Here is a 24679-nt window from a genome sequence, read left to right as displayed (position 1 = left end):
AATTAAGAATGTTTTTGGTTACAAGTAACAACATAACCATCAATAACATAGAGAAACAAGGGGTCTATTTGTTTCATCTAGTAAGAAGTTCAGAGGTAGATAGGTAGTTACTGATATTGGTTCCATAGCTCAGAAGGTTGGGGCTGACATCTCAGCAGCTCTCTTGGTCTTTGCTTTGTGGCCACAAGATGATAGCTCCAGCTCCATCCTGTTTGCGTTCAAGACTAGATGAAGGGGACTGGACCCCTGGCATTCTGCTCCTGCCTCCACAGCCAGAATGCTATCTCATGGCCACTTCTGACAGCAACGGAGGCTGAGAAACTATTTCTCTTTTACAGTCTACAGTACAGGTAAGAAAGGGAAAAATGGAGGGGATGGGGTGTTAAATGAGCCAACTTATTGTGTCTGCCACAACTTTTAAACTAAGTGTTATCAAGCACTGTTTAATTAAGCCTAGAAACAGCTGTTTAGATGCAAAGACATAAATCATCATAGAAAATAATGATATGGAAATCAGACAAAAGCATCTCCACTGTCAGAAATATTACATATATATATTGGTCTTTCGTTCTCTGTTGGAACAGATTCTAGTTGTTGAAGAACTTCTGTTCCTTCAATCAATTGCCTATGTAGGAGGAAAAAAAAATGTCGTCAGTTATAAATTTCCACATTTAGCTTACATTGCCAAATGCAGTCCTACCCAACAATAGCTAAGGCTATTTCCTACAAATTAAATTCACTTCGGTCATAAATATCTTAAGTGGCTTATCTTAAATATCTTAAGTATTTAAGATGTGTCCACCTTGCCACATCTACAGCCAGCACCACCTCCCAGGCTGCAGTCCCCCGCTATGTATAGGCTGCCCTGCTCTAGAGGCTCCTCCTTGGCTTCCCTGCATCTGCTCTGGTACCTGTCCCATCCCTTTTCACTGCAGTCACAGGGATTTTTCATAAATACAAGTCTGATGTCATCTTCCTGCTTAAAACACTTCAGTAATTTCCCATTATCATATGATAAAGACAAAAGTTCCCACTATTTCCTACCAGGGGCTATGTGGCCTGTCACCCACTGGCCCTCAAGGATGTCTTGCTGAAGTCTCCCTCTTGCTCTCTGCTTCAACCAAATTGGCTTCCACTACTGCAAGAGCCCCATGTTTCCTTCCTGCTACAACTGTCCTCCTCACCCGCTTACCTGGTCATTTCCTGGCCTTCTTTCAAATCAGCTCAGACCTCACTTCCTTGGGGAAGTTTCCCAGGTCCCTATGAAATTCCCCCTCACCTTTTGAGGAGTTCCCAGGGTGAAATATTACATTTATTGACTTGTATCCTGTTTGGTTAACTTCTGATTCTCCCACAAGGGCAAGGATCCCACTTTCACTCAGTGCTCAGTGCCTAGCATAAAGCCTGGCACATTCTAGACTCCTAACCAACATCAAGTGCATGAATAAAAGCTTAAAGTCATGCTGGTTTACATCTCTTACTTGCCAGCTGTGAGCTAGAACTCCATGAGGAGCAGACCTAGACTTTTAATGTTTCTTTCAATTAAAACAGAACAATATGAAGCAGAGAGAAAGGCCTAGACATAGAACCAGTGCCTTCTACTAGTACTTGGGTTGGAACAGTGGCTGAGGGAAAGGGAGCAATTTCCATTTCATGATCCTTTCCTGGGATGGGGTCAGTGTCAATACCAACCATGCTCCTCTCTTAGTCTGCCTCTAGGCTCTGTTTTGCCATCCCAATCAGAAACCGGAACAGAGTCCATGCTAGGGTTTGAATGCCCCTTTCAAAGCTCATGCTGGAATTTCATTGCCATTGTGATGATATTAAGAGGTAGAATCTTTAAGAGCTGATTAGGTCACCAGGGCTCTGCCTTCATGAGTGAACAGGAGTGGGTTGTTAGCTCTGCAGTAAGCTCCTGATAAAAGGATGAATTCCACCTCCTTTTTGTCCCCAGCTTGTTCTTGTTTCTCTCATGCTTTATAAGCATTTCCACGGGATGCCCACCACCATGTTACAACATTGTGTGAAAGCCCTCAGCTGATGCTGATGCCATTCTCTTGGACTTCCCAGCCTCCAAAAAAAAAAAAAAATCTGTTATTTATAAACTATCCAGTCTTTGGTGTACTATTAAAATAACAGAAAATTGACCTAGACACTGGCAACACAAGGTATAGTCTGAAATTAAGAGCAGAGGATAAATGGACAGATTCACCTGTTCAAAGAGAGCATGAAGCGTATTCTCCATGTCAAATTTTCACAATTATCGAGAACTTACTATGTGTAAGAGTAGGGAAAGAGTGAGACTGTTCTCTGCTTTAAGTTGTTCACAGTGTGCCAGAAAGCACAAAAAAAGCCATCTGATTTTGTTAATTAGGGGGGTTTCTGACCTAACCCTTGAGTAGAATTTTGAAAGATGAAAGGGGGGCAAAAAGGAATAAGATGAGCAAAGCTTAGAGTCTGTCCCAGGATGATGGTCTTATGGTCTGGCTATAGATCACCTGCCAATACATATCTTCAGCCCTGACCTCATTTGAATATCTACCTCTGTGATGTTGCCAACTGGTTTTCCTGTAGGAATCTTGATCTGAAACACAACTTGTCCAGCTTGAATTCCTGATCTTCTCTCCCAAATCCTTCTCCTTCATATACTCTATCTTAGTGAATGGTACTAACTGTCCACGGTTTTGTTTTCTTTTCTTTTTTAAAATACTTTTTATTAGCTGTTGATGAACTTTTATTTATTTATTTGTATGTGGTGCTGAGAATTGAACCCTGTGCCTCACACATGCTAGGCAAGTGTTCTACCACTGACTGAGCCATAATCCCAGCCCCCATCCATCATTTTCAAATCCTAGGATTGCTATAGACCTGCACTGTCCAGTATTAGATTCTAGTCTCGTATGACTATTTACACTTATTTAGAATCAAGCAAAATATGGTTCCTTACTTGCGTGAGCCAAACTTCAAGTACTCAATGGCCATGTGTGCCTGGTGGCTAACTCCTGGGAAGTACAGATTATAAACTATTTTCATCAACACAGAAAGTTCTACTGGTCAGCACTGATCTGGATTCCTGCCAGGCTCTCCCCCTCAACATCTAACAGTCATCCAGACCTATGAATCTCAGTATTGCCTGGATTTGTCCACTTACCCTTGCTCATCTGTACTGCCAGTACCTTACATCGGGACTTCATTTATGGTCTGCTATGACCAGAGCTTCTTAACTGGCCTCTCTACTTTCATTTTCATCTTCTGCAATTAATTGTTCACTTCTTCTAAAAATATCTTTTCAAAATGAGAAGCTGCTCACAATTGAAATTCTTCTATGTTCCCCATCACCTTGGGCTCTGGGCTCTGGCTATTCCTCTTCTCTAGCCTCCACCCTCCCTCTCCATTTCCTGGGCAAGAAGCTCCAGCTAGACCAGAAATAACTTGTAGACAAGACGTTCTTCTTACTCCTTAGATGCACCCCAGATGTTAAGAGAAACTCCTTAGGGTCTCTGCAAGAGTGCCTTCATTTTTCTTCTTTTTTTTCCTTTTTTCTTTTTTGATACCAGAGAATAAATCCAGGGGTGTTTAACCACTGAGCCACATTCCTAGCCCCCTTTTTATATTTTATTTGGAGACAAGGTTTCACTGAGCCACTGGGATTACAGGCATGCACCACCATGCCTGCCTCCTTCATTTTTCCTAAAACTGATTTTTCTAATTGTGATTTCCATCTTTCTCTATTACTCTCACTTTCCTTTCTCAGCTCACCTTCTCATAGAGTTTTCCATGACCACTTCCCATCATAATGCCCTCTTAAAATGAAATTAATCCCCCTCACCCCATCCCCCTGATATATCCCCCTTCTTCCAACCATATGAATGAATGGAGTTCTTACAAGCTTGCATTGTGTTATCCTTTCCCTGTGAGGCACTTCTGTGTAGTGTGGCAGTCTCTCCTAAAGAGTATATTCTCAGTGTCATCCATCTGAAGAAGGAGCAGATTTACGCACCAGAAACTAGAGCTTGGAGCTGGGCATGGTGGTGCATGTCTGTGATCCCAGCAGCTCGTGAAGCTGAGATAGGAGGGTTACAAGTTCAAGGCCAGCCTCAGCAACCTATCGAGGCCCTAAGCAACTTAGTAAGAGCCTGTCTCAAAATGAAAAAAAAGGGGGGGGGCTGGGGATGTGGCTCAGTGGTTAAGTGCCCCTGGGTTCAATCCCCGGTACTAAAAAGGGAAGGGGAGGGGAGGGGAGGGGAGGGGGGGAACTAGAGCTTGGAAAGACCAGTCTCCAATAGAGAAGAAACTTCTTTCTCTCTCCAAACTTTGCTAATCACATCTGGATTTCAGGAGTTGAGGTACACCCCAGATGTTAAGATACACTAGAGAAGAGACTTGGAAGGAAGTTGTCCCTGGAGGAGTCATATTTCATCTAGTTTAACTAGATTACCTAGTTGCCTATTGCATCATTATCTTTCTACATCTCCTTTAGTGTTCTGGTTTAACTATTCTAGCCAAGCTTCAACTATGGTTCGGAGATGTAAGGGATCAAGTGAGAGCAGACTTGGGCCAGAACAATAAAAGGGATGCAGTGCCCCCCTGAGGCCAGAGTGGTGATGACAACAAAATTAGAGATTTCCCCAAAAGGAAGGTCAGTCATGAAGACCAGGAATTCCTGAAAAAAAGAACAACACTATTTCACTCCACTGCCATTCTGTAAGGATCACTTTTATTATTATAGGAGTGGGGGTGATGTCTCAGTCCTGCCTCAAATGTTCCCGATGCTCCCTCTACTGAACTTGTACAACCCATGTCTCACTGTAATACAGTCCCTGCATTTTGATCTGCCTTTCCTAATGCACTCTAAGCTCCCTGAACAGCAGGAATTGTGCCTCGTTGCTCTCTGCCCAGCACTGAGCATCAGGACTGGCATATGGCATGTACCTAATAAAATTCTGGTTGAAAGATTCAGGAAGCTAGTAATGAAGTGATGACTGAGAAAAAGGCATAGGGTCAGAGATGGAGGGACATGGAATGCTAAGCTAGACTGTGGGTACTAAGGATTGGTGGGAAGGGTGGTGATGAAGGCATTAAAAGCTTTAGAGTAGTCGTGTTTGTGTTGAGAAAGAAGTGTTCTCTCTTTAATGAGAGAAAAAGGAACATTAAGTAGAAGGGGTAGAGTGTCAGCAAGACAACAGAAAGATTTCAGTAGTCCAAGAAAAAGTGAGGGTTATTTGGATTCAAAACTAATCCAAGAATGAATGTGTTTTTAAAATCAGACTACAGTTTTTTTAGTGTGAAGGAAAATTGAAGACAATTCATTATTTTGGGCTATGCATCTATGAATGTAAACTCATCTTTAAAGATATCTTTTGGATAAGAATATACTTTCTTGCCAGGTACAGTGGTATATGCTTGTAATCCCAGTGGTTTAGGAGGCTGAGACAGGAGGTTCATGAGTTCAAAGCCAGCCTCAGCAACTGGTAAGGTGCTAAGCAACTCGGTGAGACCTTGTCTCTAAATAAAATACAAAATAGGGGGTGCTGGGGTTGTGGCTCAGTGGCAGAGCGCTTGCCTAGCATGTGTGAGGCACTGGGTTCAACTCTCAGCACCATATATAATAAATGAATAAAATAAAGGTCCACAACATCTAAAAAATTATTAAAAGATAAAATACAAAACAGGGCTGGGGATATGGCTCAGTGGTTGAGTACCTCTGAGTTCAATACCTGGTATAAATATATATAGAGAGATATATATCTTAGCATTCCATGTCCTTCCTATATATATTTATACACACACACACACAAATAGAATATTACCATGACTTGTCTAAAGGGTTTCTGTGTTTTTATGAAGCTTCTTATAAAATATTTACTTTTAAAAATGTTTGTTTGTCTTTGTATTACTTTTACTTTTAAGCCCTGTATTAGGTACTCACAGATTATGTATAATACACATCAAAATCTTTGGAATGACATTTTTACATGTGTGTGAAATATACTATATAGACATCTATAAGGTACATACCCAAAAGCCACATATTTTTTATCCAGATAGGGAGCTGCTTGTAGGGTGATATAGAATTGTGACCCATTGGTGTGATGGCCTTGGTTGACCATTCCAAGAACTCCTCTTCTATTATGAGGAACTGAAAAATTTTCATCTAGGAAAGAAAATAATAAGTCATTAAAATACTTCTATTAAGGTACAAATACAACCTTAGTGACAATCTTAATTGTAGATTTCCTATTTTTTTTTGTTTTGTTTTAGTTGTAGATGAACACAATACCTTTAGTTTATTTATTTATTTATCTATGTGGTGCCGAGGATCGAACCCAGTGCCTCACACATGCAAGGCAAGTGCTCTACCATTGAGCCACAACCCCAGCCCTTCATATTATTTTCAAACATGCAAATGACAAGAAAATTAAGCTGTAAAATCTTACTAGAACTATTTGACCACTTAGTTCTACTTGAACTTTACCATGGCTAAAATCAAGTGTGCTAAGGAAATTAATAATGTAAGAGGAAACATATTTGCTTACAAATACAGGTCAACAAAATTTCTTGTATTGTTTTCTCAGCAGTATTTCATTCAAATCACCAATGTGGTCATTAAAAATATCACTTTAGAAAAAAAATCACTTCTGAGAAGTCTCTCCTGGGCATCCTGCTCATAGCTCTGTGACAGCCCTGCTACACTCTGCATAGTCACTAGTTTCCAGGTGTTTTCTCTCTCCTGTGGGAAGGTAGGGCCTTTGTCTCATTTTAGCTTTTGCTGTAGGACCCTAGCACATTAACTAGCTTAGGTGTAACCCTAAATGTTGATGATGCAGAAATTAATTTAGGCTTATTTTTACTTATATTTCAATAAATTTTAATCTCAATCCTTACATAGATTGATAAGATTTTGTGGAAAGTGATGTTTTTTTGTTTTTTTTTTTTTAGTGTAATGTTAACAAGTAAAAAGAATGTACAGTGTTTTCAGGCTACCATTTTGGGGAAGAACCATTCCCGGCTTTGCCTCCAAGCTCAAATATACAAAAAGACGTAACATAATAAATTCAAGAGTCTTCCTCAATAACTACATAGAGTTCTGAAGATAATTGAGGGATATGAATATTAATTATCAATATGATTTTATTACATGCATTTGCTGACTGTTCTTATTTTTAAGTTCCAAACAAAGCAGACTAAGCAAAGCAGTAATGTTGGTGGTGGTGACTTTTAGCTTCTTAAATTTTACACTGAATAAAGATTTCCGAAATCTTATGAAATGCAAATAAGACAGTTTTTACAAGTGAGTCTATATAATTACATCAATGCCCCATCTTAATTTCAATGGAATAAATCATCCATTAATAGAAAATCAGATGGAATGGAAAATCTGTCCAATGCAAAGATTCAGAGTGTTTTTAAAAACTGGTATTTATCATTTGCTCTCAGAAATTATGATTAATCTTCCTTATATTGTGTAAGTACCAGGAAAGAAAATTTATAGAGATGTAACATTTTATCAAAAATTCTGTGATTATGGGGAGTTTTAAAGCAATAAATCATAATATCTATTTTTTAAAAATGCTACTTATATGGAAGCCCATGCATAAAACAGATTTTAAAAAACAAAAAACAAAGGCATAGAGCCCTCTCACTGTCTGAAGACACTTCCTCAGGTCCCCATGGAACTCTATAGAGGATAATTTGAAAGCCACTGCTATAAAGAGACAAGAGAAAGTATGTTCTTAAAAGATGTAGGGAATTCCTGATTTACAAAGTTAAAATATACAGACCTGAAAAAAAAAGTGAGAAACTATATGACTACTTTATGGGTTGTATTAATACAAAATGCTTATATGAATCTTAGGGACCTAAAGCTATGCTGTTTCTTTACAGGCAGTGACAGCAGGGCCAAGGGCACTGCCCAGTGGTCATGTCACAGCCAGGTCTACTTTATATTACTATGACTAAATCAAATGAAATAATGTGGGAGGGTCAGGTGTGGTGATGCATGTCTACAGTTCCAGCTATTTGGGAAGCTGAGGCAGGAGGATCCCATTTGTTAAAGACTACCCTGGGCCCGATGAGGTGGCGCATGCCTGTAATCCCAGCAGTTTGAGAGGCTGAGGCAGGAGAATCCAGAGTCCAAAGCCAGCCTCAGCAAATTAGCAACACCATAAGCAACTCAGTGAGACTGTTCTCTAAGTAAAATTTAAAAAGGGCTGGGGATGTGGTTCAGTGGTTAAATATCCCAGAGTTCAATCCCTGGTGCCAAAAACAAAACAAAATAAAACAAAAATCACCCTGGGCAATGTAGCAGGACTCTGTCTCAAAAAAAAATTTTTTTTTGTTTAGAAAGTTTTTTAAAAATAAAATTATGTATAAGAAAGAACCCTATTTGCTCTAAATAGGGTTCAGACCTAAATACAGACCTATAAAGTATTACAATGCAAAGATCAGTGTTGTTTTGCCACATTTCTTAATGGTTCTCTGATCTGCCCACCTTTCTGTATCTCTTTTTTTCCCTTTGTTTTTATTTTTATTTTTTTCTCTGTATATTTCAATCTTATCAACCACTCTTCTTTCCTTCTGCTTCCTTATAATTTTCTACAAGCTCCCATGAATCTCTAAACTTTGAAATTCATACATTTAAAAAAATATTTATTGATGTAAAGTTCCTGAGCTTTTTCCTAATATAAATAGTTAATTTCATTTATCATTTAAACGTTGCTTTACACACCCAAGAAAGAAAAATAAGTCTTATGTCAATTAATGGCACTGCTGAAGGGGGTTGAACCTCTTTAGGCTTACCTAAATTAACAGGGCAGCAGCCCAAGTAGAGGGATTTTACCTTCTATTTGGTAAGGAGTGAGATCATTGGCCTTTAGGTAGGTTTGAATTGAGTCCTTTCTCCCTGAGTGTTTCTGCCAAGGATAAAGCATGTATGAAACAACCAGAGAGAACCCAATAGAAAAAAAAAAAAAGAGAACCCAATAGATGAAATTTGCCTAAGCAAAAAGAGAAGATATTTATTTAGGGTTTTTTTGTTTTGTTTTTTATTTTTTTTTTAAGAGAGAGAGAATTTTTTAATATTTATTTTTTAGTTTTCGGTGGACACAACATCTTTGTTTGTATGTGGTGCTGAGGATCGAACCTGGGCCGCACGCATACCAGGCGAGCGCGTTACCGCTTAAGCCACATCCCCAGCCCATCTATTTAGGGTTTTAAAGTTTTGTTTCAAAACAAAGTTGTCGGGAGCTGCTCTGGAAATACACCCCCTGAGCAAGAGATATTGAACAATAATTGAGCCCCACTATAAATTGGGCCTTACTTCGGCTTGGATAATGAGGCTCCAGGAGTAGGTGTTACCCAGTGGGGTTGAGTTACACTCACCTGTTCCTTTGTAATCCTGCCTTTTGCCTCATTTGAATGGCTTCTCCCCAATAAAACTGGGTTCAAGGTGTGCCTCTCTTTTTCTTGCCTGCCTCACCTCCTTTGTGGGAGCTGGGTCAGAGGAGCCGTCACAGAACCCAAAGAAAACGGTATTTCTCTGTCTTTGTGTAATTATTTTGTGCCATCCCAGTTCACCTGGAGTGACCCTGAAGGGTATGCAGTTCAGTGCTAAAGCACTTGCCTAGCAGGCTCAAGGGCCTGGGTTCAATCTCTAGCACCACAAAAAGAAAAAAAAAACCCAAACAAAGCAAACAGACTCTCCAAGTTTAAAAAGATTAACCCATTAATACAAAAATGAACTGAAATTATATATTATTTCATTGTTTTTAAATTCACCTTATTATGCTTAATGAAATTAAGTTTTATACTTGGGGTTGTTTTAACAAGTTTTGGACTTAATTCTCCATGTTGTGGAAAGAGGGCTAATCAGAGAAAAGCAATGGAAAGCCTGGCTGTCCACCATATTAATGTTTCCCAGGGGTAAAAGGAGAGGAAACCCAGCTTTGGCTGTTTTGAGGATTAGCCTTGCTCTTTTTCACACTCATCTTTCCCTCTGGAACATGGCTCCCTTTCATTTGGTTGCTTATTGAACATTTTCTAATTCTGTGCTGCCAGACCAACTGCAGTTACAAAGGCTTTGCTGAGCACTCTGAGCCTCCATGGCTGCCAGCAAGACAGCAAGGTCTCCATGGGTGGACTGCACATCAAACAGTCCAAGAATGGAAGCTGGGGACAACCAATGGAGTGTCTAGAGGGCCAGGTGAGGAGATTATCAGAGACCAGTTCCCCATGGAGCAGGAGGTCCACATTCTGAGGCTGTGCCACTGTGCACATAATTTGGGCAATCTGATTGTGACATGGTGTTGGGATGTATGGTAAATTCTCATCGGGGATTAAGGAAGCCAGGAAAGCTTCCAGAAGGGTCCTTTCCCATCTGCAGTGTCTTCTTTTAAGACCCAACCCACCAGCTTCCCTGTGCTGCAGCCTCCGACAGTCCCAGGCAGCTATTCTTTCCTTTCTCACAGCATTTAGTTCTATCCTCCATAACAGCACCTGGGGGTGGCATCTGTATCTGCTTAAACATCTGTCTACATGAAAACATGGACATTCTTCAGGGAAGAAACTTGGTCATATAGACTTTGTTTTCTCAGATCCTAGAATCATACAGGCACCGGCCTAGGAATCTAATGTTGTGTGAATGTATAAATGGTGTTTCTTGAATGTTTTTATTTCATAAAGGTGAACAAATTTTGAACAAATTTTGAAGAAAATTAGTTATTACTTTTCCCTTTTAATGTGGCCATTGGTTCATTAAGATTTTTTTAAAAACCTTTTTATTAATAAAATACAAATACAAAAGATCAAAGAAAACTAATGTTTAGTTAAAGAGTACTTATAAAACACTTTTAATTACCACTATGGCAGAGAAAAGAACTTTGCTAGCCTCCCCCAAACTGCCTTGTCAAACCCCTCTCTCACATAAAATAACCAGTCCCTTGACTATTGTAAAATCATGAACATAATGTCCCCCACACCACGCTTTTTTTTTTTTAAGTGCTGAGGATCAAACTTAGGGTTTCATGCATGCTCAACAAGCACTCTACCACTGAGCTACATCCCAGACCATAACATTTCCTTCTATAGGAGTTTTATCATCCAAATGTGCATCCCTGTGCACTAGAGTTTGGTCTTTCCCATTTTAAAAGACTTGTCAGTTTGGGGATGTAGCTCGGGACAGAGTATTTATCTAACATCCACAAAGCCCAAGGTTTGATCCCCAGCACTGAAATAAGAAGAAGAAGAAGAAGAAGAAAAAAAAAAGACTTGATATGCCTTTTAAATCTCTATTAACCTGAAGGTTTTACCTCTATCCTGTCATTTCTCTATACTTCATTAAAGAACCTGAGCTATCTAACCCCTAGAATATCTTCAAGTCTTTAGTTTGCTGATTTCACACCTGTGCAGCAATGTACCATTACTATAGTTTGGAACTCAAATGTCCCTTGTGAGTGTCCCCGCCCCATGGTGGTGGGATCTTTGAGGTGGGAGAAATTCAGATCGTTGGGGATATGAAAGCATGGCCTTGAGATGGATAGTGGAATCTTAGGTCCAATATCTCTATTTCTCTCTTACACACATACACACTTCCTGCTGCCATGAGGTGTGCAGCTTTGCGCCACCATGTGCTCCCACCATAATGTTTTGCTTTGTCACAGGCCCCAAAGCAATGGGTCCCCCCAACCATGAACTGAAATCTTTGATACCATGAGCCAAAATAAACTGTCTTTCTTTTAAGTTGATTATCTCAGATATTCTCTCATAGTGGTGGAAAGATGAATGTTTTTCTGTCCTCTGTCCTATCAGCTCTGCTATAACACTTGTTTCAAAATGCAAAATTGTTTCAACTTGATGGAAACAACTTGAACACCATGAATTTCACCCATTTCCTGTGCTTCCTCGTTGAGAAACACAAGATGAATGAAAACTCTACCCAGATGGAACAAACACATTTCAATCATCTACCAGCTAACTCAGGGCGAATCATGAGCCCCACTATGTCATCCTTAATAGTAAAGGAGAGCGGTGAAGCCCTGTGTCCCTGAAATGCCCCTTTCCATTCCCAAGAACCTAACCAAGTTAAGAAAACAACATAAGTGGGCCTAGACTGGAATGTCCAAATAAATACTATCTTGAAGGACAATGACTCTTTCTCATGTGTACTGCAAATAGGGTAAGTCAGTGTTATCTGTAGGAATGGCTTTCTTGCATGTATTCCAGGAAACTGTTCCTTGGAATGCTGGTCAAACAAGGAACAAAGCAAACTAATCATGTCACTTTTTCTGTAGCCTAACTTACAAAACACCTTTCCCAGAGATAATTGGTGTAGAACTGGGGACACTGTGGAGAGGATTAGTACCATTCATCCAGCCCCCCGACACTGGATAAGGTGTCACGAGGGGCAGAGGTGCTATTTGGCAAAGTACCATGAGGGATGGAGGTGATCTCTGTCCAGCCTATCAAGTGGACTTTCTGAAGTAGTTTTTGAGGGATGAAGGCACTATTTGGTGAAGCACTGTGAGAGACAGAGGTGCCAAGGTCCAGCCTGTTGCCACTGAACCTTTTGCGTAAGCATTTTCAATAAGCCTTGTATCTTACATGCTGTTTTCAGGTTTTTCTTTTTTTGGTCTCTTGGTAACCTATCCCACTGCCCTAGCACAAGTGGGCTGTGGTCTCAACACCCACTCACCCACATTTGGTTGTTCTGATCTCCAAAAACTTTCCTTCCACTTTGACCAAATCAAAGCATCAACTCTTCCCATGCCCACCTCCACAACAAACTTCAAGTCTTTTTCAAGGTAAAATTTATTATAGTATTTATGTTTCTTGATCATTTAATACATGTAAAATAGTGTTACTTTTTTTTTTTTTAGATTACTGTGTGTGTGTGTGTGTGTGTGTGTGTGTGTACTGTCAATGGACCTTTATATTATTTATTTATATATGGTGCTGAGAACTGAACCCAGTACTTCATTCACACATGCTAGGTAAGCACTCTACCACTGAGCCACAACCCAGCCCCTACTGTCTTGTTTTTTATTGTGACACTGATGACCTTTTTGTAACCTCATTTTTACCATACATTTTTGCCTGTAGTTTTTACTTCATGGTGTTATATGGTGCAAATATTTCTTTGTAATATATATCACATTATAACTGAACGGATTGTATTTCTTGAACATTGGCTGGGTCCAGAGAATCAGGCTCATGTTCTGTTCCTTCGCTAGTGTGTTCTTTCAACAGAAGGCACAGAATGTCTCTGATTTTTTTTGTCTCTGATTTGGGACATTAATAGATATTGATGCGGCAAATGCCTACATGCATTATATCACTGCAGGCAGCAAAGGGGGTGCTATTCTATTATTTCCTTTTCATTTATTAATTGGAATATTTAAAGAAATAGATGTTTTCCTTTATCTATAAGTTCATACAGTTAATATAGGAAAAGCAGGAAAAATGTTTGATTTTTTTCTCTATTTTTAGCAGTTTTCAGGATAATGAATTCTTTTCCTATCATTCTCCCAAAGGTAACCAATTAGGTTTTATTTAATAATTTAATATAATTATGAACTCATAGATTAAAATATTTGACAAGTTTTGGTCAATTGCTATTACTATTCTTTTTGAAGTTCAAATTATTCCATCTTTGGCCATGACAGCCTCTTCAAATTGACCTCTGGGGCCTTTTGTCATGACCTTAGTAACTTTCATTGTGTTCTTGTAATCTGTTAGAATATGAGGTAGCTAATAAACTGGGATTTATCCTGGATAAAGAAATAATATAATTAGGCAAGTAAAACAAAATATGTGCTCAAATTGTTCTGGACCAGGCTTATCCCCATAATTTTTAACTATATGTATATATATGCACACGTATAAATATAATAATATATATGAATATATGATATATACATATTAACATATATATATACTGATATATGTGTGTGTGCGTGTGTGTACCTAACACTATCTTATTTGGAGTTGTGAAAAATCTAGTCTTATGTGTCTTTAAATGTGTCAGTAATGTATTAGTGGATTATTCAAATTTAAGAGAACTAGATGTTTAAAACACATACCTTCAAATGTTGGTCCATAAATAGACTCTCCATTATCTCCTCTTCCAGCTACTATGTCTAAGAAATAGCAGTAAGTAAACAGAATTTTGAAGTTAAAAAAGTTAGAGTGTAGTAATGATAGGTGGGAAAAGATATTTTAAAATTATGATTATACTTTTACCAATATCTAGAGTAAGTCACCTGTTTAATATCTAAACCATGAAAATTTTACCATAATAACTTCATGTGTATTTTTTAATGATTTTTATTTTCAGGATTCCATTTTATTCTTATAAAACTCTCTGATGTAGCTTAAACTACAGTGCAAAACCTTTGAAATAATGAAGTATTAAGTTACCATTGTGGTCATGATTTTAAAAAGTGTTCACATAAATTCTGCTTACTTCAAAAGTTATCCCATAGACCTCCTTGCTTTTCAGAGAAACAGGGAGATTAAGCTAGGAGGATAAAATAGGAAGAGTAAGTTCTTCTTAGAGTGTGACTAAAAATAGGTGCTCTAAAAAGAATACATGTTCAAAATTTCATTACTGTGGTTCCCCTGTTGAGATAACATTCATTTCCCCAATATTTTGGAAATAAAATTCCTTATAATGTAATGAGGTTCTCTTAGGTATTTATAAGACATGCATATTTTGGCTTAGGCATGCTCCTACTATAAAAAGACTCCAGGCACAAGTTATTTTATATCTATCCACAGTTGAAAAGAAGACATGTCTGTCTTCTATACCCCAGACTCCTCATCAGTATTCTTTCAATATTCTGATCCACCCCCCTCTTCTAATAGTGTTAAATAAACATTTTTTGAAGGACTATTTTAGCCAAGTAAGAGCAATCATCTCTAATAAAAGTCTGCTAATTTTAAAGAAATCTGATACAACATTAAGCACGTGGAGAGAATTTATTTGGAAAAGAAAATGTAGAATTTAAGTTATACTATTCGTAAAACTGGTTCAGAGGTTAATCGATAAAGTCTTAAATCTAAAACCCTACTTGGCTTAAAATTCCGGATGGATATGTAATGTCTGAAGGCTAAATCTGGAAATGGGGAAGTTAAGGTTTCTGATTTCCAATCTTTGGATCCTAGTCTGCTTTGTTCAGGAAAGTCTGCCCAGGTGGATACTTTCCCCTTCTAACTTACCTAACATCAGTCATACTCCTTTGCCTCATCTACCTTACACTCCCCAAAGTTCCTCTTGTCCTCCACATCAGATGTCCCAGATGAATGTTTATATTGACACCATTTCAATCAGTATTTACTACTATTTTTGGTGGCCATAACCCACTCACTTGAATTCAGCCTTATATATGATATTATGCCTGTAACTCTGACAACAAATTTAGAGATGCCAAATAGTGGCTAAAAGTAAATTTGAAGTCAGATGATTATGATTGAAATCTTGACATTAGTTACTTTTCCCAAGCCTCTTCCTTGCCTGTATAAACAGAGATACCAGTAACTGCCTCACAGGTGGCTCTTAGGATTAAGTGAAATGACGAAGGGCAGTACCTGGCAGGGTGGCATGCTCATTCATCAGTGGCTGCCACTACAGTGTAGAATTCCATGATTATAAAATGCATCCATTTACTATCATAATCTTCATAATGTTCAACATGATGATGATAATAATAAGATGTATTAAATTATATCCCGAGACCCTTCTAAAGTCAGGCCTTGTGGGAGTCACAGAGGGGAAACTGACCGAAGTGATATATTGACTTGGTATCTTCTTTAACTTTGTACTTTTGAAATGAAGACAATGTATGCTTCCTGCTCAAGTGTTTCTTCATTCATTCTTTCTTTCTTTCAGCAAATGTTAACTACCTAGACTATGCTAGGTACTGTTCTAACTAGAACATGGGATGCAAGAGTGAACTAAGTAGATAAAAATCTCTACCCTTATGGGATGTATATTCTAGTGAAGAGAAACAGACATTAGACAAATGTCTTATAATTCACATAATTGCATATCCAAGAAATATTGGACATACTATTATAATATGTCCAATGGTGAAAAACACTATAAAGAAAGAAAGTAGCAGGTTGTTTTTTTTTTTAGTTGTAGATGGATATAATTTTTATGTGGAGCTGAGGATCGAAACCAGTGCCTTACACATGCTAGGCAAATGCCCTCCACTGAGCCACCACCTCAGCTCCAGAAAGTGGCAGTTTTAAATAGGGTGTCCTTGCTGAGATTCACTGTAGGGAAAATCCAATAAGTTCGTGAAACAAGGGGATATCTGGAGATATAGCTGGTGGAGTATATCCCAGTCAAAACAAACGAAAGACCTCAAGGCCAACTTGTAATTGATGTGCTTAAGGAATAGCAAGGGAGCCCATATGTGGAGCAGAATGAGCAAGAGGGAGATGTCAAAAGAGGGGGATGGAGGGGCAGGCAGTGTGGAAATGTGAGGTCTGTTGGTCCCAAAGACTAAGTAACAATACCTAAAAGCATTTTAAGGCATGACACAAAACCAAATTTAGCTCATATGCTCTCCAATTCTACATTGCTCTAGGGGAATTCAACATCTGAAGGGAGAAGATAATGTCCAGACTTTGCACTTTTTTTCCATATTTTTTTTATTGGGCATAATAATTATATGTAATAGCAGGATTCACTGTTACAGAGCTTGGCACTTTCAGTTCTCCATGTTACTGAATACTTACCACAAACTTTAATATTATTACAATTATCCCCATTTTATGATTAAGGAACTGATTCAGAGATGCTAAGTGCATATCTAAGGTGGTACAATTTATATGTATCAAAGTTTAGATTTCAATCTAGCAATCTCATTTTTCCCTAAACTGTTCTTAATTCTCAAAATGTGTGCACTTTACTATTTAGAAATTTTACTGCAAAAACCCCAAACAAATAATATGACCTACTTTTCCCAAATCTTGCTCTGGGGGAGTTTAATCAAAAACAAATGGAGACCAAAATCCTTCAGATAGTACTTTTCACTAGTAACAATGTAATGTCTTTGGCAAGAAATGAATTATTTTCCATTTATTTTATTTTCAAATTTCTGAGCATCTGAGATCCTGGCCTGGGAGAGTCACTATCAGGCTCAGAACCAGGAGCCCTCAGTGGTAACAATCCCTGGTACACCCCCCCCCCTAAAAAAAAAGTATTAGAAACCCTGATGTTGGTTCCCTTAAGGATTGTTTCATACTAACAAAACAAAACAAACAAACAAAACATGGAAAATAATCAAAATGTTTACCAGTAGGAAATTAAAATTATTTAACAATATTATAAAAGACTGGGAAGACTCCAAAAATTTTCTGTGTTTATGTTCTTTGGGAAGATAAATACTTCATATAAAGTGGAAAAAAAATTAAGGTTAGATAACAGTATTTGTGATATGATCTCATTTTGCAGAGATTGAGGAAAGAATACCTGCTTTACATGCAAAAGACTTGAAATAAATCTTGAAATAACCCCCCCTCATCAGTCTCAAAATATTACAGATCATACTAAAAAATTAAACATCAATTTAAGCTTCTGCATATGTTATCAAGTTCAAACAAATCTCCTTCTACACTAACTCAATTATTTTTAAATTGCTGCCTGATTTCTCCCTATGGAATATCTTCCAAAAGCCCTTCAAAATTTAATTTTGTGCTGTTAAACAGGCACCTACTCTGAGGAAAGCCAAAGGATTGACCTGAAAAGAAACACAAATGGAGACCAAAATCCTTCAGATAATACTTTTCACTAGTAACAATGTAATGTGTTTGGCAAGAAATGAATTATTTTCCATTTATTTTATTTTCAAATTTCTACCCTTAACATATTTCTTAAAAGCACTGTGTTTCAAATTAATTATTTTCATGTATTTAGTTGAGAATTTAAAATTATTTTTTGATTTTTTTAAAAAAGTCACCATACTTTTTAATTTAGAATATTCCTGGTAATGTAAGTGTTTTTAAAAAATAATTAGTGATCTGTATAAGGCAATACAAATATCTTAATTTATCATTTGGCTATATAAACATACTTTAAGTACATATTTAAAATTAAGACTATCTAATTATTAGAGAGTAATAGTAACCAAATTCTTTTATATGCACATACCTATTATTGTTATTTGTATGTGAATATGACCCATGAAACCCACTATTTTATGTAATTAATATACACCAATAAATAAGAGAATATCTAATTCTATATGCATTTTATAAAAGTAGCCAAATAAAATTCTGGGTTTGCAATTAAGTTGTATGTAAGAATTTAAACTCACCTCCTCCTTGTATCCAACCATTTTGTACCACTCGATGAATAATTGAATCTTTATAATGTAACCTTATGCCACTTTGAGAAAACCCTGCTCTTCCTGTGCACAGGAACTGAAAATTTTTACATGTTTTGGGACATACATCACAATATAGCTAAAAAATAAAGACGAAAGGTTTCAAAGATGAAATATTTTAACATCTTAACAATCATAGATGCTTCCCAACTTTTTTAAAAAAAGGCAACATCCTCTTACCTCAAAAATCAACCGTCCAATTGGATAAAAATTAATCTTAATGTCCAAGAATACAAAAACATGCTATTAAAATTAGGGAGAAAAAGATAATGCAGGTCAATTTTATAGAAATGTTATAGAAATGACCAAAAATATAACAGAAATGTTTTCAGTGATAAAACTTTAATAGCATTACCAATAAATAACAGAGAAATCAAATGAATGACAAAGATCATTTTATTTTCTTTTACCAAGTCTTTACAACTCACATGACATATTTTAAAAACTTTGTTTTTCATTATATATTTTTAAAACCTTTCAGTAGTGAGGTTTTGAAAAATGTTAACTGATCACAGGATATGAGAACACACGGCCTAGCTATCCACCACATCACAAATTCCACAAGGCAAGGGAAACTGGTCAGTTCCCCTGGGAAAAGAAACAGACTGGGAATTCTTTTCTACTTCTGTTTTCTTTCCTGAATAGTTCTGAGAAAACATCCATCCTGAGTGCCATGGATTTGGTTACCAGGTGTTCTGGATTTTCAGAGAGCACAGATTAGTTAGCCAGAGCCAAGCACAGCACAAATTAGCTTTCCAAGTGGAAAAATGAGGCCTCTATATCTACAGGAGGTGTGGCACTAGGGGTAGGGAAGAGAAGGAGACTGAGTCATCTTCAAAAATTCTCTTACATGCACAACTGCCTCCAGCTCTTGTTTTCACTTAGTACCCTTCCCAGTAGAGATGACTATTTTCGAGACCTTGTCTGATACTTTAAAGAAGCATCTGAACTGAAAACACTAGTCTTCATTAATATAGCTTTCACTTAGGGGCCATAGCACAGCTAATGGAGTACTCTAAATCTTGGATACCATATTCATATACACCAAAGTGCCACCTTTTTTTTAATGAGGTGCATAACTTGGCCTAACCTCTTTCTTAAGAATCTGGGAAACGTAAATGATATCATCTTAAAATATATTATTTATGTCACTATAATTAACTTGTTAGGGCTTCTCAGTTTCTGCACAAGTTCTTAATTATAAAAGAGAATATTATAAATGAAGAATGGGAAACATAGTAAACTTCACAGTTTAAGAGGAAAAAAGTCTATAATGTAAGTCATGATTGACTGAGAAAATAAGTAAGTTCATTCAGGCATGATTAAACTTCCACGTTCATCAATAGGTTATCTTTAGTGGTTGCCAAGAGTATATAATTCTGAAAATGCTGATGAAGAGATCTAATAAATGCAACACCAGGTAATTTCCTAGTCACCAGCAACCAAACATATAAACATACTTGTTTAGCATATGGTTCTAACCTGGAAGTAAACAAGTCCCTGGGTTTGACTCAGCAAGAAAAGTCTACTTCTCAGGCTCTTCTCTGGAATCAAGGACCTCCATCCTCACTGCCACCAATTAATCCAGGCTTTCATTATTCCTGGCCCATGCTACTATAGCAACTTTCCACTATAGCAACTTTCCAAACAGCTACCCTGCTCGGCCTGCTTTGGCACGGTCCTAAATTTTTTTCTAAAAGAGGAAAAAGGATATGACATACTCTTTTTATGAAAAGTTCTGTTGGCTTGGTTTCCTTCTGGATAAAATCTGGCTCCTTGGTTCAGAATGGACAGTAAATCATAATCTGGCTGAGAAATTATAATTTCTTTATTATCTATTATTTTTTTTCCTCCTTTTTCTTAACTTCTGAACACTCTTTCTGGTGGGAAATTCCCTGCAGGGCTCAACTGCTCTCACTAGAACCTAAAGGGGCCAGATCCTCCCTCTCCCCCAGCCTATGACAACCAGGTTGTGGCAATAAAACTGGGGCTTGCCAGACAAGTCCTCCTGCCTGGGGCCCTGGAGCTCCAAGGAGTGGTACAGAGACAAAAGGGCAGTCCAGGTCTCAATGATGGTGGCTCTGTGAATTTAAAGCCAGCAGCACCTGCCTGCAGCAACATCCTGGGACACATTCCTGCCACATAACTCTTGCCATGTTTTTACCTATCTGGCCTTCCTTGGTTTCCTGTTTTTCAAAGCAGGTTCTCCAGCTTTCCTGTCAACTGTCAGATAACCAACATAATTTCAATACATACCCTTTCCTTAAGTAGCTTGGTGCTGTTGGCACCAACAGTCTTGGCTGATATTCTCATTTCCTTGTCTCATTTCCTACTATTTATGGCTTCCTTGTTGTTCCATCATTCCCAGAATATACCATGTACTTTCAGACTTCTGACCCTTGAACATTTCTCCATACACCCCAGAGTTTCTAGCATTTTCAAACTGCACTGCTTATTCAACCCAACATTCACTGAGCACCCACAATGTTTCATTTTGGTTCAAGGTAGTAGTTAAATGAGGATCCATAAAGCAAGGTCTCTGCCTTTGCATATTTCAGATCCTAGCAATGTGTCACTTTGTGTATACAGGCCACCATGGGCTTAAAATGATTTCCAGGAGGTGATAGTTGTCAGTACAACCAAGTCTCAGAGCAAAATTACAAAGTATCTTTACCTGTATTGCCATCCTAATGCCTGTCTCTCACCTCCCTGGACCTCATGTTTCTCACCATCCTCTGTCACTGGAAACTGCCAGTGCCTGTGAGGTCTGCTCTCACCAACTATGTGTCATGCTTTAAAATCTCACACTTTTCCCCCCTTTCCTTCCTCTTCCCTTCTTTACTTTTCTTCCTCCTTTTCCTTCTTCTTCTTCTTTCTCTTCTTTTTCCCTATCCCTGTCTTTCTCCCTCTTTCTTTCTTTTTTTTTTTTTTTTTTTGGCATGCTGGAGATTGAACCCAGGGGAATTCTACTATTAAGCTTCATCCCCAGTCCCTTTTATTTTTTACTGTGGCACAAGGTTTCGATAAGTTGCTCAGGTTGGTGTTGAACTTAGATCCTTCTGCTTTAGTCTCTCTAGCTGATGGGACTACAGAAGTGCACACAGGGAGGGCTGGGGTTGTGGCTCAGTGGTAGAGCGCTCGCCTAGCACATGTGAGGCCCTGGGTTCTATCCTCAGCACCACATAAAAATAACTAAATAAAATAAAGGTATTGTGTCCAGCTACAACTAAAAAATAAATTAATAAAAAAAGAAGTGCAGACAGGGGTTTGTATATTTTAAAGTGGATAATTCATGCAAATAAATCTATAAAATGGAGGAGAAATGTTTGAGCAGAGAGTTCTCCCCATGCAGCTTACCTACTGAGAAATAAAGCTTGCTCTATAGCACCAAGCCAAACTTTGCCTTCCCACAGTCTTTCGCAAATGAATCTTAATAGTCACCAAAGGCTTATACCCATGGCTCCTACCTTTTATATTCCTTTTGTTAGAATATGAATAATGAATGCTGAGGTAACATAAATGATCAAAAATTTCACTATTTTACTTTGTAAAAAAATAAATCAATATAACTTGCCTTGGTGTCTCTCAAGAATTTTGTGGAAAAATCCACAGTAAGTGCCTCATAAAGTGCAGGGGGCTTAATATCAACTATATCCCACACCTTGTGGGCCCATTTCTGCAGATCAGATGCATCACCGAGGAATTTATCATTAATAAAACACATCACATTGGAAGAATATTCCCATGTTTCATCCTTGAGTTCCTATAGGAAAAGACAAAAAAAAATGTAATGAAGGAAAGAAAACAAACAAACAACTTCTATCCATAAGCCAGAATTTGGAATCAACTCTAGGATTGAATATTTTAAAAATATGCTTTTACCATCTTTCAAAAGTCTTCAGTGAAAGAGAATTTAAGAATACTTTAAGTAATCAAAGATCATGAAAGCACAGAATTATTTAAAAAACTAATCTTAATATGCTGAGCATACTTATTATATTAACTCAGAAACAAAGTGCAACTCTGGCCAGGCAAGGTGGCATACACACATAATCACAGCAATTTGGGGTGCTGAGGCAGGAGGATCACAAGTTTAAAGGTGATCTTCGCAATTTAGTGAGACCTTCTCTCAAAATGAAGTAAAGGGATAGGGATGTGAGTAGTTCAGTGGTAGAATGTCCCTGGGTTAAATACCAGGGGGGAAGAAGAAAAGAGCAGTCTCTGTCTTCATTTACCAAACACATTTTACTATGTCCATACTTGGGAAGGCTAGGGATTCTGGGTAAGGGATGATTTTATTTCTTTTCTTTGTTAGTACTGGGGATTAAACCCAGGGGTGCTTTAACCATTAAGCTACATCCCCAGCTCTGTTTAATATTTGTATTTTGAGACAGGGTCTTGCTAAGTTGTTTAGGGCCTCACTAAGTTGCTAAAGATGGCTTTGAACTTGTAATCTTGCCTCCAGAGCTGCTGGAATTATAGGCTGGAATTACACGATGTCCAGCTAAGGGATGATTTTTCAATGCAAACTATTAAGAGAATTTTTTTTTTTTTTTTTTTTTTTGGTATAGAGGGCAAAAATGGAGGGGCTAACCTTTAGGAAAATGCCTCCTGAGAGGCCAGCAGGGATTTTCAAAACCCAGTCAGGCAATGAAGAAGCCCCTCAAAATAAATGTGTCAGTGTCTTCATCCACAAAATGCTGCTGGTCAACCTCCTGAATCCTTAGTGCATGGCTACTGAGTTACATCCCCTCTGAAATCTGCCGATTATCAAGTGCCAGCTGTGGAAAACCATGAATATCTTTGTACAGCCATTCTCAAACTGTAGTGGGCTTTGGAATCACAGATTCCTAAGGCCCATCTGACTTTCTGATTGTGGGATGGGGCCTTAGAATTTGCGTTTCTAAACATCCAAGGAGACACTGATGCTGCTGGTCTGGAGACTGTACTTAAAAAAATAAGTTTGAGGGAACAGTTTGCCTCCAACTTGCCAACTTGGCCATTCCCAGCTTCTCCCACAAGATTTAATATCCTGCTGCTTGTTTCCCATGATCCTCTCAAAACCTGCTTCCTGGCAGAGAAAAACTTCTTCATGTTCTACCATAAATCATTGATAGAAACTATGTGTCAATAGTTCCTAGAATGTTCAATTTATCAGTATTATATTTTCTAGACCCAAAACCCAAAAAGGAAGAAAAAAATCTAATCATGAACATTTTAGTTAGCCTTATGGGAGAAATGCAGTAGATGGTACGTTTTATTTAGAGGCTAAAGGTTAAAATGCCTTATCTCTGCCTCTTCTGTACATAAGGAGACTCCTTGCTTGCCTCAAGATAGCAGACTGGACCTGGTAGTTTCTAGGACTTTTCATCCAGGATCTATGATGCAGCCTTTTTTAGAGGGGAGAGAGAGGCCCTTCCAAAGACCTGAAGCCATCCCTTGAGAGGGGCATTAAATTCTGCTGAAGCATAAGGCCAGCTGGCCTAATGAACTGATTCAGTAAGACCACATGCACTAAGAAGCACTTCATATAACATAAGACACAAAGCTCTCATTAAAGAAGGACCAAAAGACTGACTTGAAAAGGAAGAAAAGGTTAAGGTGACAGACATCCAGAGGATGAGTGTGGCAGAGGAAAGAAAGTAAAGATAAGGAATAAAGTATAGGTGGCAAGAAGCAGCCATGATTAACTAGGAAGCCTCAACGAGAAAGACAGCAGGAGAGCACAAATCACCTCCAGGCAGTGCAGATTGGAGAGGGAGGAGGCTGGCGAGTAAAATTTACACTTTTTTTTTTTTCTGTAGTACTGGGGATGGGATGGAATCCAGGGGTTCTCTACAACTGAGTACATCCCCAGTCCTCTTTAGTTTTTGTTTTTTTTTTTTTTTTGAGACAGGGTCTCACTAAGTTGCCCAGGTTGGCCTTGAACTTGTGATCTTCCTGCCTCCAAGCATTGAACCCCAAATCACTGTGTCCAGCTAACTGGTCTTTAAGAGGACAATGGGAATGTACAAGAAGACCAGGTGCAATCCACAGACCATGACATCACAGTTTTCCTATAGGCAGAGGGCATGAGACTGGAAGGCAGTATTATGTTTGATAATAAAAATTTAGAAAAAGTATTGTTTATGTTAGGGTGATGAACTGTTCCAATTTGCCTGTGACTGTCCTACATTCCAGGAAGCCTCTCAGTCTCAGGCAGCTAGGACCATTGGTAACCCCAGTTGTGTAAGGAATAGGTGTGTGTGTGTGTGTGTGTGTGTGCGCGCGCGCGCGCGCATGTATACACA

The 24679-nt window shown here is 38.2% G+C and overlaps 1 protein-coding gene across 1 annotated transcript in view; it reads right to left on the bottom strand.

The window, feature by feature from the left end:
* Positions 1 to 513: 513 nt before the first annotated feature.
* The window catches only part of Ppil6 (peptidylprolyl isomerase like 6), a 31942-nt gene continuing 7776 nt past the window's right edge, over positions 514 to 24679 (bottom strand). Inside the window, exons 3-8 of the mRNA XM_027928333.2 lie at positions 21964 to 22152; positions 18570 to 18632; positions 18321 to 18468; positions 14076 to 14132; positions 6019 to 6154; positions 514 to 625 (exon numbers count right to left, since the gene is read on the bottom strand). Coding sequence (XP_027784134.1) covers positions 514 to 625; positions 6019 to 6154; positions 14076 to 14132; positions 18321 to 18468; positions 18570 to 18632; positions 21964 to 22152 — 705 coding nt within the window. The remainder of the gene's footprint in view (positions 626 to 6018; positions 6155 to 14075; positions 14133 to 18320; positions 18469 to 18569; positions 18633 to 21963; positions 22153 to 24679) is intronic.

The sequence above is a fragment of the Marmota flaviventris genome, chromosome 6, assembly GCF_047511675.1.
Source record: "Marmota flaviventris isolate mMarFla1 chromosome 6, mMarFla1.hap1, whole genome shotgun sequence".
In the NCBI taxonomy this organism is placed as follows: Eukaryota; Metazoa; Chordata; class Mammalia; order Rodentia; family Sciuridae; genus Marmota; species Marmota flaviventris.
Note: the sequence above shows the minus strand (reverse complement) of the source record. Positions and strands in the feature narration are given on the sequence as shown.